This window comes from Alligator sinensis, unplaced genomic scaffold, assembly GCF_000455745.1.
Source record: "Alligator sinensis unplaced genomic scaffold, ASM45574v1 scaffold1130_1, whole genome shotgun sequence".
Lineage (NCBI taxonomy): Eukaryota > Metazoa > Chordata > Crocodylia > Alligatoridae > Alligator > Alligator sinensis.
The window spans coordinates 450,524-466,165 of NW_005842358.1; the positions used below are offsets into that span (position 1 = coordinate 450,524).

General features: G+C 40.2%; 1 protein-coding gene across 3 annotated transcripts in view; it reads right to left on the reverse strand.

The window, feature by feature from the left end:
- Positions 1–15,642, reverse strand: part of CWC22 (CWC22 spliceosome associated protein homolog) — a 66,284-nt gene that overhangs the window by 39,899 nt on the left and 10,743 nt on the right. For all 3 annotated transcript variants that reach the window (XM_014522480.2, XM_014522479.2, XM_014522481.2), the window contains exons 3-11: positions 14,922–14,989; positions 13,877–13,987; positions 13,504–13,755; positions 11,730–11,858; positions 4,150–4,318; positions 3,676–3,729; positions 1,219–1,354; positions 903–1,109; positions 724–786 (exon numbers count right to left, since the gene is read on the reverse strand). In XM_014522480.2, coding sequence (XP_014377966.1) covers positions 724–786; positions 903–1,109; positions 1,219–1,354; positions 3,676–3,729; positions 4,150–4,318; positions 11,730–11,858; positions 13,504–13,755; positions 13,877–13,987; positions 14,922–14,989 — 1,189 coding nt within the window. The remainder of the gene's footprint in view (positions 1–723; positions 787–902; positions 1,110–1,218; positions 1,355–3,675; positions 3,730–4,149; positions 4,319–11,729; positions 11,859–13,503; positions 13,756–13,876; positions 13,988–14,921; positions 14,990–15,642) is intronic.

A 15,642-nucleotide genomic window follows, 5' to 3' on the forward strand; every position in this document is an offset into this window, starting at 1 on the left:
GGAGGGGCCTGGCAGACCCAGAAGTAGTCTGGAAGTGCTTCTGGTTCACTTCCAGGACTGCTGCTAAGCGTGCGGGGGACCCCCTCCGTGTTCCTCTGGGACACTCCATCCTCCCCACCATTGCAGCATTCCATCTCCGCCAAACTGAATCAGCGACCAAAGCTTTGCACAGCCCTAGTGGAAAGTATGTCTAACAGAGGAAGAGCCTCACAGACCTGCAACAGTTGCAGCATGTCTTCAACAGAAGTCAGGTCATCATAAAAGAGGACAAAAGTTAGCCCCAACACATTCAAAAAGCTTGCTGGACTACTTTTGCACTGCTGTTACCCTACCAACAGATGTCATGGTAATTTAAGTCCCCCACTGGCACCGGTTCCTACTCATTGGAAATTTCAATTGATTGTTTGAAAAAGCTTCATTCACCTCCACTTTCTGGCTTGAAGAAGGTCTATAGTAGCCACACACCAGGATATCAACCTTGATGTTCTTCTCTCATTTTGCCTTGAACCAAAAACTTTCAACAGATCTCTCCCCCACTTCTGACCGAACCTCAGAACAAGTATATCATATTTATAGCAACACAACCTTGATTTCCCCCATCCCTGCTCTTCCTGAATAAGTTCTACCTACCTATGAGATTATTCCCATTACGTACACTATCCTATTAAGTCTCAGCTGAACCAGTTATCTTAACATCATACGTTACATATAAGGTTTGCATACCTTTCTTAAGAGTTTTGTATTTCTCTTCATTTTCCATGAAGTCAGGATCCATCTTGAAAACATCTGTAAAAAGGTAAACAAAAACTTTTACTAAAAGGAGAAACAAAAAATATTGTGGGTTTCATCTTAAATTTACTCTCTCAGAGACTGGTACTGTAAAGTTAATTTTTATTTCTCACTTAGAATATCCTCTGGGTTATAGTCATCTTCCAGTGGTAACATATGAGTAAACTGATCCTCCTCTTCCACTAGATCTAGTCCTTCAGGAATGACTGGATGATCTTTGAATCCATCCTTGCGTACAGCAAACATAACTTCTATCATGTACTGAACACGTATGTCAATTTTAGATTCATGCAGAATGTGGCGAAGACGGTCAAAGATTGCTTTAGTTAAAAGAAGAAAAAAGTGAACAATATAATATAAAGTGAACAGGTGAACATAAATAAATACTAAAGATTTTAAAGGGTCAATGCATCAGCTAGTTATACTTACCATTAATACCTCTAGGGGAGACTTCTGTTAATTTGAGCCCAGACTCTTTCAGAAATCCAATTGCTACTTCAATACTGTCATCTGTAGGTCTTTCAAGAAGCAATGTAAGCATTTCTAAACATAAAACTTCATGAGCCTAAAGGGAGAAAATAAACAGTAAGAGTTTTAGCAAAAAAGCAAAACTCTGAAGTTTCTACATAAAAAGAGTCAGTATTTATTTAACCTTTACTATAAAACATGATCTGACCAAAGCCTTTATATTTTGTGACTTATTTGGAGGGGAAAAAAAGAGAAGTTATAAGAATTGTTAAACAATCTGAAGACAGCGTTTCAAATAAAAGTTTTGGTTTTTGTATTTCCACTGCCTTGGTACAGGACATTACTTTGAGTGTTGCTACCCTCATTAAAAACAAATAAGCCAAGAAAATCTGTGCCAGCAATAAAGGAATTTAATATAATTTTAAAAGCGAGTCTAACACCAAACAACATTTAGGTATAAAAGTTTTTCTTTCACATGTTTTCCTTTGTACTTTACCATTCAAACTTACTAAAAGGGGAAAATAAGAATCAGTTGCCAACCTGAATGGTAACACAAAACTGGTACTGAAGGGCAATCATGTCACCTGTGCACAAATCACTTGAAAGAGTCTGGAACTAATGTGCTGGATGGTCCTGATTCTGAGATACTATAATGAAGTGAACTGAGATCGTTCACTATCCTGCAAGATCAGATCAACTGTTACACAAATTGAATTTATCAAACTAATTCCCTATCATGACAATAAATGGCAACATGAAATTGTGAAACTAGAAATCATCCACAGACTGTATTGTTAAGTAGTCTAAACAGGGACTATGCCCGTTACTTGCATTAGCTTGTGTGACTCCTTTGTCTCTATGGGTTTGCTTCTCTCAGCACCGCTTCCCACTCTTCTCCTTGTCTTTTGTATTCTAACCATTCTATTTCAGTAGTGCTCAACCTTCCATGCCATACTGACCCTGCAATTCCAAAATGCTGGCCCCAAGAGCCAGTGCAGTGTAGTGTTAGAAGGCCACAACGTTCAGCCCACAGGGCTCCCAACAGATCTGGAAATTACTGAAGCTCTGATTCTGGCCAGGCTGGGGCCAGAGTCAGACCCACAGCACCCTCCTGTCCTATCCCTCCCCTTGAGCTCTGCAGTTTCTGCCCCTCCCCAACCCCCTTTATCAAGTGCAGCTTGGCTCCAGCTCAGGTTGGATTCCCTCCTGGGCATGGAGGACACAAAAACTTCATCCCAGACTTATAAACAGATATTCAGTTTCTCCAAGGAGAGTCCCTGCAATGTCAGGAGAAACTATGAGTGTACAAAAGTTCAGAATTTTTCCCCCCCAAAAATTCTTTTTCTGGGAGAAAAATAACTTTGGTACAACCTGAGTGAAGTGGCTCCTGGGAGAATCTCTCTTGGGAGACTATACAACTGTACAGAAAGGAATTCAAAGAAACTGTGAGGATTCCTCTGGAATCCCAGTGTGTTTTGTTCCCTTCAATTCCCACAGGGTCAGGGAAAGCATGCGTCAGTCCCAGCCAAGCAGGGACTACAACATGTCCCCCAAGTGCTCTGGGCTAGAAAAGCCCAGTGCTGAAGTACTTGGGGAGCAGGTTCTGCTCCTGGTTTCAATGGTTTGTGGTTCACTCTGGACAGACCAGAACCAGCCAACCCACTTCCAGTACCCAGGTAACCCCAGTCCTGACTGAAGTACTTATGTGTTGGGAAGTGAAGGTCTTTGCTGAACTGCAGCTGGGCTGGAACACAGTGTGGAAGGTTCAGGGTGGAGAGCTCTGTGCATGGGACAGGCACAGACCTACCCCGTCCCTTCCCTAATGTGACAACCCCCTGCCCCCTTCCCTGACCTGGCAGACCCCTGCTGGAACTGCAACATTTTGTTCTGGGAAGCACAGCTCCCTGACAAGAGAGGAGACAAGCTCAGGATCTCTTCTGTCAAAACCTCATCGGAGAGAGACACGGAGGAGGGATTTTGAGACAGAGTTCCTCAGGGGGGCGGTCCCAGAGATAATCAGTGCTGACCTGTGTCCTTACTTACGTTACTGTTGCTGGGAAGAAAAAGAAGCCTGCAAAGTGCTTTGAGATGCATGTTCTAGGGGCCCCTAGCAGCCCAGGGTCAGCACTGCAGGATCTCTGCTTCAGCTTGAACATCTATACAGGTAAGTTTTCCTCTCCAGAAAACAAACCTGGAAGAATTCTCCTGAATGGTTTGAACGTGTGTATGTACCCTTAGTTGCAGTCACCATTTGTCTCCATTAGCAAGTACTCTGCTACTTGTTTATAGACTGTAAAAATTCCCTTTTAAAAGAAAGCTGTTATTAAAAACTAATTTTTATCCATCTTAAAATATAAGTATGAACTGTACGACAGACTTATGGTATCAAAAACATATCAGAAAAATAAAGGAACTTACCACATTCTGATTCATCAGGTGTGCAACAAATTTTGAGGCTGTTAGACAAAGTTGCTGTAAAATTAACAAACAGTTATACATTTAATTTTCTCTGCACACAGAACAAGTTCTCAACAAAACGTTCCAATCTGCCAATTGGGTATGTCACAATTAACCTTTGGAGGCAACTGTGACAGGATACTGACACCATTATTTTAACATTAGAAAAAGGACTGCAACTTTTACAACAAATAGCTTATTGTTACATTAACTAAATAAAGTTATACGGGTCAATCTTCAAGCTGCAGTGCATAGAACGGACAACAGAAGGGGTCAGGACTCCACATTAAACTAGTGCTTTCTGATAGGTTCTGAAGTGTTACTGGATCTTTGCTTTGAACTATATACTGTTGACCACTACTGGCAACAAACCAACAGGACTATTAGTTTTAGGATAATGCTTCTTAAGTTTTTACACAATTTTTTCTTACATACCTTATCATTTCTGCGATATCCTTTGCGAAAATTTAAAATGAGCCTCCTGAGAATCAGTTCTCCAATATTTGGAAATTTTGAATTGATAATTGCTACAAGTGCAGCATAAACATGGGTAAAGATAGGAGAGGTACTCTGTGCAAGCAATACTGATCTAGCCAGCAATCCCCTGTAAGAAGATGTACACAGGTTTAAGAATCAGAACAAATGTTATTATTAAATATAGTAATTTATTTCACCATGTTGCAATAATTTGTGTTCCAAGTGGTTACAAGCAGCCTCATATAGTAATTGTCCTCATACTAAAGAGAAATTACTTGTCTTACACTAACTGGAGCTCTTTAAGAACACTTTGTCCAAAATTATGTACGTACCTCAGGCACCTAAATTCAAAGACCTTTTTAGTCAGCACTACTCACATGTGCCTTGTTGAACCACAAGCTATAAACTGAGGGCATGAAGGACAGAGTATATCCAACTGTGCCTCAGTCGCCTGCAGTGTTCCCTCCAAGCTGTGTGGCATGCGTGGCTGCGCAGGTGTGCCTGGCAGCACAACATGAGTGCACCTGTGCGGCTGCACAGCTTAGAGGGAATGCTGGTCTCCTGCTGAGCAGGGAACTCCTTAACACAAAACTCAGGGAATAGAAGGTGGAAAGTGAACTGAGGAACATGCCTATAAATGCCATTTAAAAAAAAACTGCAGCTACTCCAAAATCGGTAACTTTTCTTTTTCTGTCAAGCAACTGTCCACCTGGGATGGACAGTCCTTGTGAGGAACTGCAAAGAAGCAACAAAATTGCTCAAAAGTTCTCTCTCAGAATGTCAGGAGAACTGACCTGACCTGTGTTTTGCCAAGTGCAGCTCTAACAGAACTGGAGAATTCTGGAATTGTGCAATGCTTGGCTAATGTGCGAGCAAGAGATTTAAGGGGCTACTTTACAGATATACAAGATGGATACATTTTTCAGAAACACTGCTGATGGTGCCTGTACTCTGGTACTGTATGCCCAATCACTGCAGGTCCATGTTGGATCTCTCATAGCATGTCTTGTATAGTTTTAAATCCTGGAAACCACCTTGTTCATCCTCTCTACAATGGCCACAACCTGACTGATATTGTTCAATATAAGTAAAAGGTTAAGGAAGATCTTGAGTGAGGGTATGGAGCAATGACCGTCTTGGACACTAAAGTTTTACTCCATCACCAGGAATTTAGGATCTCCTTAAGAAAATCTTGCTTGGATGGAGAAGTAAAAGGTAAGGGGACATATTCTAAACTTGTATCTATCCCATCTTTCATGAGATGGTCTATCCAAGCACCTAGTACTTAAAACAAGATACTCCTGCTCCTTTCATTAGGGGCAATATAATGATGATTATGTGGGAGGTCATTCTTGGTAGTTGCTCTTCAGCTTTGGAACTCTCTCTCCCTTCAGAACCATTGGCCCAGGCATAGACATCTTTGGGAAGCATTGTAAGACCTTATTTGGGCAGGATTTTATCAGGTGCAGTTATTTTTTGAGGAACTGTTTCACTGCTTGCATAGACATGCCCAGCACATAGATCTGAACCCTCACTTCCCTATCAGTGTGGGGGGTGAGAGGTAAAGAATTAGGAGATAGAACACCCACTTTGGAATGACGTGTTCTCCTTAGCAACATAGGCAATCTGAGCGTCCACCTGTGGTTTGTGTACCTTTTCTACATGAGGAGTACACAATGACTGCAGATGACCGTCAAGGAGACCATTCTGGTACTAAAGTGATTTAAGTCGCTAGTGGACAACAGGGTGAAACCATAAAAAAATAAAAAAATAAAAAAAAATAGCACTACATAGATTTTATTCTTGTCTGAAAGCAGACAACAGAAAAGACCATCTCAAGCAGAAACAAAGCTGGGAGGAACCAAAGTGCAGTAGAAATACCCAGTCCTTTAGGCCCAAAGCACAAGGTGGCACCTGGATACTTTAGGGATAGTGCTAGACAAAAAGTTTATGAACTTAGGTACATACAGTGGAACGTGCACATAGACAATCACTCAAAGAATCACTGTTCAAAACTATGCTTTTATTATTATGACCACATTAATGTTAATAAAAGGATCATAATATTTTTAAATGAGTTAAAGTCACTAGTGTATTTTGAGAAACAAAACATTTTAAAGTAAGTGTCCTAGCTCTTTTCTTTGTTTACCTTTATCTTTCTCTTATGAAAATCTTAGGTTATATAACCCCTTTTATTTTGCAAAATAAACAGCCACTTTAAAAAGATAAGAATATAAATGTTCAGAATATAGTACAGTGCAAGTATTACAGTACACTGAGCCCCCTTAAATGTAAAAATTCCTGGACAAGTCATTTATTTTAATGCTACTATTATCTAGCAAAACACTGCAAATTTTCACTTTTTACTGAAAATCAGGTGCAATCTATACTTCCAGTTATGCTTCTAAAATAATAGAGAATTAAAGGTAAGATTCTTTTGGAAATCCTTACTGGCTGATGAAAAGAATTAAAAAAGTCAGCTCAGTAAGGAAAACAAGCCTGCTTTTTAACTGTACACCTTATTTTAGAAAAATAAATTAGAGACAAACACGTCAATGAATACAATAAAAAAAATAACTAACAAGTGGGTAGAAGCAGTTCTGCTGCAAGGATGCTACGCAAAGATGGATTATGAACATTAAGAAAAGCTTAAAGTTAAAGGAAAAAAAAGATCATACTACTACCAACTCTAGCTAATAATATATTCTGAAAACTTAAGGCATAGAATATAGTGTTAAATACATATCTTTTTTCAGATTTTATTTAAATGAGGTTTTAAACTTGTACCTCAAAATATAGATTGAGCTACATTTTAAAAGATAGACGTTTTAAAGAAAACCCAAGCTACAGATATCTTGTAGAACTAATTCAGCTGATACTCCATGTTTTTTTAATCCTAGTACTTCAGAAGCATGTGAAAACATGCTCTGTGTCTTAGGACTACCTTGTTTTTCTGCTTACTCCTCAACTGCAGTAATAACATTGTTTGGGAAAGAATAATCCTTTCCACTGCAGCTAATTAAAGGTAAATACAGAATTACTGATACAACAAATAAGCCACATATGCAAAGAGGCAAAGACTTCTGCCGGCGATATGTTCTATTGTTCTAACTGCATGGTTGGGATAGACTAGACAAGTTTTTGAATGCAAAGCACTTTTCATCAGGTCTGAGGGAAACAGCAGGCACAGTAATGATTAAAAACAGTGTGAAGGACTATAAAACTGAAAAAAAAAATTCCAGCAGTAGCAGACAAACAAGTAACAGAAAAAAGATAATTTGATGACTTGGAGATCAAGACCTTTCAAAAAAGAACATTATTACCTATCATGTGACAAAAGATTTTCAAAAGTTGTGTAGATTATAGTATGCTATGAAGTCAGTATCGGTGTGCAGTCCTTGGTTCTTAGTGTTCAGGCACCTTACGAATTTTTGTTCCCAGGCTCACCTTTTGAAGGCACCTTTTGTACGTTTCCCTTGAGCTCAAGGATAGTGAGGTCAGAAAGAGAACGGCTGTCCTGTGAAAAGTGTGCTTCTACTAGTGTTTGTGCATCTGTCCCTTATATTTTTCCTATCCGAGTTCATTCTGGTGCATAATTTCTGTCTAGTTTCACCCACATAGGTTTTATGAGAGCATTTAGGGCGCTGATCAGATATACCACATTTTTGGGAAAGTTATGTTAGGATCCATGGATTCTGATGCGCTTCTTGTGTGGGAGGGGGTTGCTGCTTGCAGTAGCACTGGAAATGTGTTGACAGGTTTTGCATTATTAAAGCTCAATGCTTGAACATGGGGATCTGGGACAGACCTTGCATAAACCAGTTTGAGCCAAATCAGTTAAGTCTGATGCTACATTCAACCACATTTATCTTAAACCGGTTTCGGTCATTTTGAAACTGGTTTATATGCACTGAATGTCTGTTCTGTTACAGGTTCAAACCAGTTTCTAATCACTTAAACCGGTTTATGTGTAATGTCTGTCCCTAGCCAGGTAGTTTACTTCTGATGAACCAGACAAGATAGGAGGTTGTTTGAAAACCAGGAGAGGAAGGGCTGGGTATATTTCTCTCAAGGTATGATCTTTGTGGTGTACAAGCTGTATAGGCAAACTTGCTATGAGTCACAAATGGTTTCAGGGTAGTTTCTATGAATCCTGGTAGCACTTCAGTGATGGTACCATAGTTGGATATGAAGGGTCTGCCACGGTTACCTTGGGAGCATATAAAAAGTTTCTGGGGTAGAATAGTGGGGGATTAGTGAAAATAGTTTTTCCTGATGCTGGTATGGAAAAAATTGGTATTTTCCAGTTTCAGAGCAAATACTGATATGGGGCCCTTCCAAAGTTCTTTACAGTACTTGGTTTCAGAGCTGTCTGTTGGCCTAATTAAACATAGTCTTGATAGATGACTTTTGTCCACTGGCTTGATTACTATTTGATTGTTGGATCTTAGGGACTGTACGGCTTTACTCTGAGGGAGAGAGGCTGTAGTGGTCTTGGTTTTGTTAAGAATTTCACTGTTAGCTTTCTACCTGAAACAGTAGATGTAGTAGTCCAATGTATGGTTTTGTCTGCTGGGAGATGTTCAGTTCAATTTTCGTTGGTGTTTACTCTATCTGTTGCGTCAGGAGGGTTGTCAGAGGTGTTCCTGTACTGGCTGTGGAAGTATTCGTTCGGGCCAAGTCTCCCAAAGAATTCTTCTAATTGTCTGCACTCTAGTGTCAGGCTGTTTTTCTGGACAGAAATTCAGGCCTTTGTAAAGTACATGCATTTCAGAGTAGGAAAGAGAGTGTTGTATTAAGTTAATGATGTCCGTGGTCTAGGTGTTGCTATCTTGATTCTCTCCTGTGTTGCTTATAAACTGTGTTTCTAAGTAATGCCATCAACATTACAGGTCATAAAGAGAAGTAGCATGCTCCAAAAATCAGAATAATTTTCTGTTTTTCCCAGATGCACCTACACATTTTTAAATATAATAATTAAGCTTTTAACCAACAGCTATGTACAGAAGTATTGTTTCTGTAAAAATCAACCAGCCTGCTTCTTTCTGTCAAAGGTCTATCAAGTGGTGGTCAAACTTTCTGATTTCCTATGCAGTTAAGGACAAAGAGACCACTGATAATAATATAATCCAATTGAGTAGAACTAACAGATTTTGATCAATATAAACTCAACCCCATGTTAAAAGGGGAACATGAGTGTTTAAGTACCCTGGCAAAGCTTTGAGGAAGCCTGCAAAATACCCGTTACAAGCCAATGCTTTCAGAAGCTTGTTGTGAGGAGCAACAATTTAACTCAGAAGATAAAATGGCTACATTAAGCTTTTGACATGAACCTGAATAATTAAGGAAGCCATCTCATCCCTTTCTATGCCATTAAATTACAGTAATCATGAACACATCAATCTAATACATTTGTCAAGTGCCACACTAATTCTGGTTTGTCCTACCAATTTAAAAGTCTTACATAAAAGCTAACACAACACACACAAGCTAGACTGCAATATAGAAGTTAACTTGTCTCTTTGAACCTATGGGAAGTTCAACAGGAATTTTGCATGTCCAAAAAACAAGCTATCAGAACCAAAATGGGCAAGCAAGATTACTTCTAGATTAGAATTCAACTGTAGCCTTTTCTGAATCTGTAGAGCCAAATTAAGAACTCCAAGACCAGGAACATTTTAGTGCAATCTAAATTAAGATATCTGGAAGACTGTGCTTGTGTGTAATGAGGCATTACTAAATATAAAGAGTTCCACAGTTGGACACAGAGCACCACATTTTCATTCTAACATTCCCTTTTCTCCCAGCAATTTTTTTTCTAATTAGAAAATGCCAATTTTTCAAAGTAGAGGGAAAAACAATGCATTTCAATGGAATGTTATACTGGAAAAGATTCAAAAGGCCTTTTCACTTTATCAGTAAGACTAGTCTTCACTTAGAAATTTAATTTTAAAAGAAAAATTATACTATTCATTATAAAATAAGGGGAAAAAAGTTATTTCCCCAGGAAATTTTTGGATTAATTTTTGTTCCGGTTCAGAAGAAAACCAAATTTCAAAATTTTGCAATGTTTTCCATGAAATGACAATTCCAATTTAAAATTTTCCAATTACTCTCAAAAGTATCTAACACAGGCACATGAACATTTATTGCATGAACATTATGTAAAGACTCTGATCTTACAATTGTGCCTATAATCCTCCATTCTTACACTCTTACCAAGCTCCCACCTACTGTACTAACTTATAACTGATTGCTGATGGAGGGCTCAGTGGATGCAGCAGCAACCTGTGTGTAGAGCCCCTGCAAAACTGGGGCTTAACACTGTATTTCTTCTGGAGATGAAAAGCAGCGTAGGTGCATTTCCTTTCTGGTTTTGATGAATGATGCTTTTGCATTACAGGTTTGGGGTGCCTGCTGCCACACAGGTAGGCTTTGCCCCCTTAAGAGTCCTTCAGATAAGCCCCTTACAGACTATTGTTTGGGTTGAGTACCTGCAGCCACTGTCTGGTTTGCTCCATTGGGAGCCTCTCTCACAGTTCTCATATCACAAAACAATAATCCTGGGTCCAAACAAATAAGTACAGCAAACCTTTACCCTTTCTTCCAGGCAGCAGGAGACGGCCACATTTGTTCTGGCCCTTCCTACAGGTGAGCTCTTCTGGATTCAGTCTGCTTCCTGACCACAAACTGCTCCTTCCCCCAGCTCAAGAGCCTTGCTCTCTCCTTGCTTGGGCTCAATTGCCAGCTACTAGGCCTGGGCAAATAGGGAAGTATTCAATTTGGATGATTCAGAGGACATTCAATTTGGAGATTTGGATCACTGTCCTGAATCGATTTGGCCAAATTGGCTTCAGAAGATTCAGCAATTCGGCCATAGACTATAACGGGGAAATCACTGAAATACCTATAATTGTCATTTTTTGGAAAATTTGGATGAAAACAGCAGGGATGGTAGTCGGTGCTGGTTAGATCTGTCAGCCTACCTGTTTCTGGACCAGCTGCCCGCCCCTCTTTTGCTCAGGTAGAAACAGCTCACAAAAGGGACAGAAAGGCGGTGGGGGTGGGGGAATCAGCCCGAGCTGCAGCCTGAGACTGTGCTTATCTGCTTACTTCCTCACACCTTCAAAAGGATCTGACAGCACCTCAGGGTGCCACATCACCCTAGCTGAGAATCACTGGGTAATACCAATCTTCAGAAAAAGAGTATGCAATTATCATAGAACTAACATGTTTTTCTTTCCTAAGTATTTGAGGATTTATTTTTCCTATTTTATAATTTTTTTGTGTGTTATAATTTATTTCTTCTTTGAAAATAAGATGTAAAGTAGGTAAAAATTAAAATGCGAGTGTTCGCACACATTCAAACAGACTTAACAGGAAAACAGACTAAAAATAAAAAAACCAACGTTTTTAAAGAGAAAACACAAAGGACTAAAGAGACTATTATAGCTTCCTAATTGCAAGCATATGTGGAGACAAATGAAAATAGAAATGCTTAACTATTTATTGAATAAAATAAATCATCTGAAGCTTACCTTCCTCTCACAATATTTTCTTGAAGAAGTTCATAGATAATATTTTCTATATTAGAAACGTTGATCTTATTGACAAGACCATTGATCGACTTCTTCAGGGCTTCCCAACTCATCCTTTGATATGCTAAGCTATTAGGAAAACATTACAAAATTATTAATATAGGTAAATCTGACGTACCATAAATGTGAAATTAAATAGTAGTAAACAACAGCCCAAAACAACAGTACTTATAACATACAGGTCAGTCGCATCATACGTGCATTTAACTTGCACAAATTCAACTATACGCGGGGTGGGGGGGGTGGAGCTTGAGTTTGCACGCATGCCTGGAGCTGTGTGGTCGGCTGCCGGGCGGCAGAGGCAGCGCGGGTGGTGGGGATGACTGCGTGCCGCCCAGCCACCACCACCCCGCGCTGCACCGCTGCCACTGGCCACACAGCTCTAAGCAGAGCTCTGTGGCGGCGGCAGGAGGTTTTGGAGGCAGAGGCAGTCACTGCTGGCACAGTAATATGCTATTTTACTATACGCGATTTTCGCCTTACGCACTGCCTTTAGAACGTAACCCCTGCGTAAGATGCGACTGACCTGTATTTCATCTTCCCCAGCTTTGATTTTACAACTGTACTGATCAACAGAGAGCCTGGTTTTCCCCGATTTAAAAAAAAAAAAAATTGCAAATTCTCTCATTAAAACCCCCAAATCCATGATTAAAATGAAAGGACCCTCATTCCTCCACGATTTACCCTCCTCCAGCCCTGCCAGAGGGGGCTCCCAGCTGCCAGGGATATGGGGCCAGGGACCCAGGTCCAGAGTCCACTGCCCTCAGCTAGAGTCAGCGGCTGCTTTAGCAGAGCACAGCCTGGCTCCCTGCTGCTTCCTGCATTCTGCAGGTTCGGGGGCTGGAGGGGGCAGCTCCCCACCGTTGCGCACACACCCGGGGAGGGTGGGGGGGTGTCAGGGGAGACCCATGCCCCCCAGATCTGTGTGCTGGCTGCCTGCTGCAGGTTCAGACTTCCCCCTGTTGCCCTCTCCTGGGGTCTCCACAGCCCAGTGGGTGCAACCTGGCATTGCAGGTCAGAGTGGGGGCCGTGCAGGAAAGCTGCTTGCCACTGGAAGCTCTGCACTGCCCTAGCAATGCATCCCCTACATGCAGGGCTGCAGTAGAGGCACACCCCTGAGCCACCACCTGCTCTGCTGCCATATGTGCAGGGAGTACGTGGCCAGGACAGCACAGAGCTCGCAGAGGCAAGGAGTCTCCACAGCCCTAGTGTGCCCTTCAGCGCTGGGTTGCACCCGCCAAGCCACAGAGGCCCCGGGGAGAGGGCAGCAGAGCAGGAACCCAAGCTCACAGCAGGCAGCCTGCGCCCACCTCCACCCTGTGCATAGGTCTGGGGGGGCACAGCTCCTCCCCACCTGCAGGAGTGTGCTCAGTGGCAGGAAGCCAGCCCTTCTCCCCCCGCCTTCCAGACAAGCTGCCCAGAGTCCCATCACGCTCCCCGCTGGGGCCCTACCATCGCATATTACAGTCCCGCTGCCCCAAGCCCCACACACCACCCAGCTGGGCAGCAGCCCCAGCCCTGCCCAACTCCCTCCTCTGTTCCCCCCCACACTTATTGAATATGACAGATAAAGGAGAAGACGGCTTCTAACGCATAGTTATTACATCAATTTACATTCCAAATCTTGGTCACTTATAGCATACTTTAGTTTTGCTTTTTTGTGCTTTCCTTCATCAATAAACATTGTTAACTGTGAAATTTTAATTTGACTTGCCTATTCTTATCAGTAATTTGTTCTTGCATCATCTTCAGCTTTGCTGGAGGAATGTATGCTCCACCAGTACGGGTGAGGATTGGATCCAAATCTTCCTTCCTCTTCTTTGAAGGGGGTTCATTTTGAACAAATGAGTTCTGGGATGATGATCTTTCTGGACTTTTTCTATCAGGTGAAGGTAATTTTCGCTGTTTCCTCCGATCAGAATCCCTGTCTGACTTCTTCTCTTGATGCTTCTCTCTCTCCCCACTCCTAAAAGTCAAGATACCAGATTCTGGAGTAATGGTTTTGTTGTCAACTAAAACAGTAACCATCAAGAGCTATATTAACCAGCATGAATACAATTTTCCATTTCAGAAATATTGATGCTCACCTTGTTTCATAAGTTTTGTGATCATGTCCTCTTCCTGCATCTTCTTTATCATACTTGCCATCAGAGTAACCTCTGTCTCTGGAATACCGCTCATCCTCTTCAGATCTATCCCTAAATCACAAACACAAGCCTTTAGTATATTTTTATTTCACCTCTGATTTATAAGAGCTGTACTAGCCACCTGATGTATATTTGGTAGTTGTTCCTTGTTGCAAACTTACGAATATTTGAAATGTTGGCAGGTCACATTTTTCCATCAATGACTTGCATTTCACTATTAACTTTACAAAGAGAGTAATGTATTTTATAGACATACGCGCAATACTTTTGATTTTTATTTTAATATTGATTTGAAGTGTGCACTTTCAATCTTGAATACAAGATGGAAAACATATACTTTATAAATCCTATGCTGCTGGTGGGAAAAAAAAATCAATAAACATTTCTTTAATAATAGAGTAATCCTAAGGAATCGTGGCAAAAAGAAAGTTTATGATCTGCTGAATGAAAGCATTTACTTAATTTCGCTCACCATTGTTTGGTGGGGCAGCTAAACATAATATACGCTGGCATAATTGTTTTAAACGCTCTCGTACTGAATTCAGTGCAAATAAATGTGAAATTAAAAGAAAATTACCAAGAATTCATCTCCTGCCTTATAGAAATAGTAGACTGAACACGAATTGGTATTTCTAAGTCTCCCACTGGGATTCATAATCTTGCTATAAAATAAAAATTGGCAAAGTAACATAGGGACCTCAAGCAAGAGACTGAAATCTATTTTCCATTTAAAATATTTCAGGATTTAATGTTGTAAAATTATTAGACACGATTCCTTCATTTAAAAAATAGTTAATTACAAATCCCCCCCCCACACACATATACTTGCTGCGTCAACAACTGGTGTTTCTCATTTCCCGTTTGGTTAATAAATACAAAATATGTAACAAAACACATTTAAGTTTTATTTACCTAATTGTATGTGGCTCAAGTTAACTCAGAATTTTATTTACCATTAAAAAACTACTAAATGAATAATTTTTACCTATCTTCTGGAGAGGCACTTCTTTGGCGAGAGCTGTAGCTTTCTTTGTTTTCATAACTGGAGCCATGCTTTTTAAAAAAAATTTAAAAAAATCAAATTACTTTAAATGATGATACTTTATATGCAATATATATTTACTGAGACACACAATTACCTTTTACGATTAAAGATTATTTTATGTAATATTTTCCTCTTCAATCTTTTACTCTTCCCATATTCCATCTAACACCAGTTACTATGTCATTCCCTACTACTTTGAACAGATGCCTACTACATAGTTGTTTGACAGTTGTCCACTTTTTCCTACCTCTACAAAACCATCAGTTACTTGCTTTTCCCACAATATTTTCTCAACTATTTTCCAAAATGATCTCTCTGTCATTGAACCGGTACTACTGCCTTGAACTGCATTTGTCCAAACTATACTGTGCCCTTATTTCTACAGGTTCTGCATATCTCTGTCATTTAAGCAATCCAATAAACGTAATTTTCAAGGGCTTCGACCTTTGTAAATAATGCTGGTTATGTCAAAAAACAATAAATTCATAGCAAAGTTTATGAACCATTTAGAGACAACAAATAACTCTGAGCTTCACACAACAAATCCAAGGTGTCAGGAGCACAACTCATCTATAAGTTAATCAGAGAGGTTAAGAAATTAATTTTACTACAGGTAACAATTTTAGAACACGTTTTTTCCATATAACATTTCTCTCTTTCC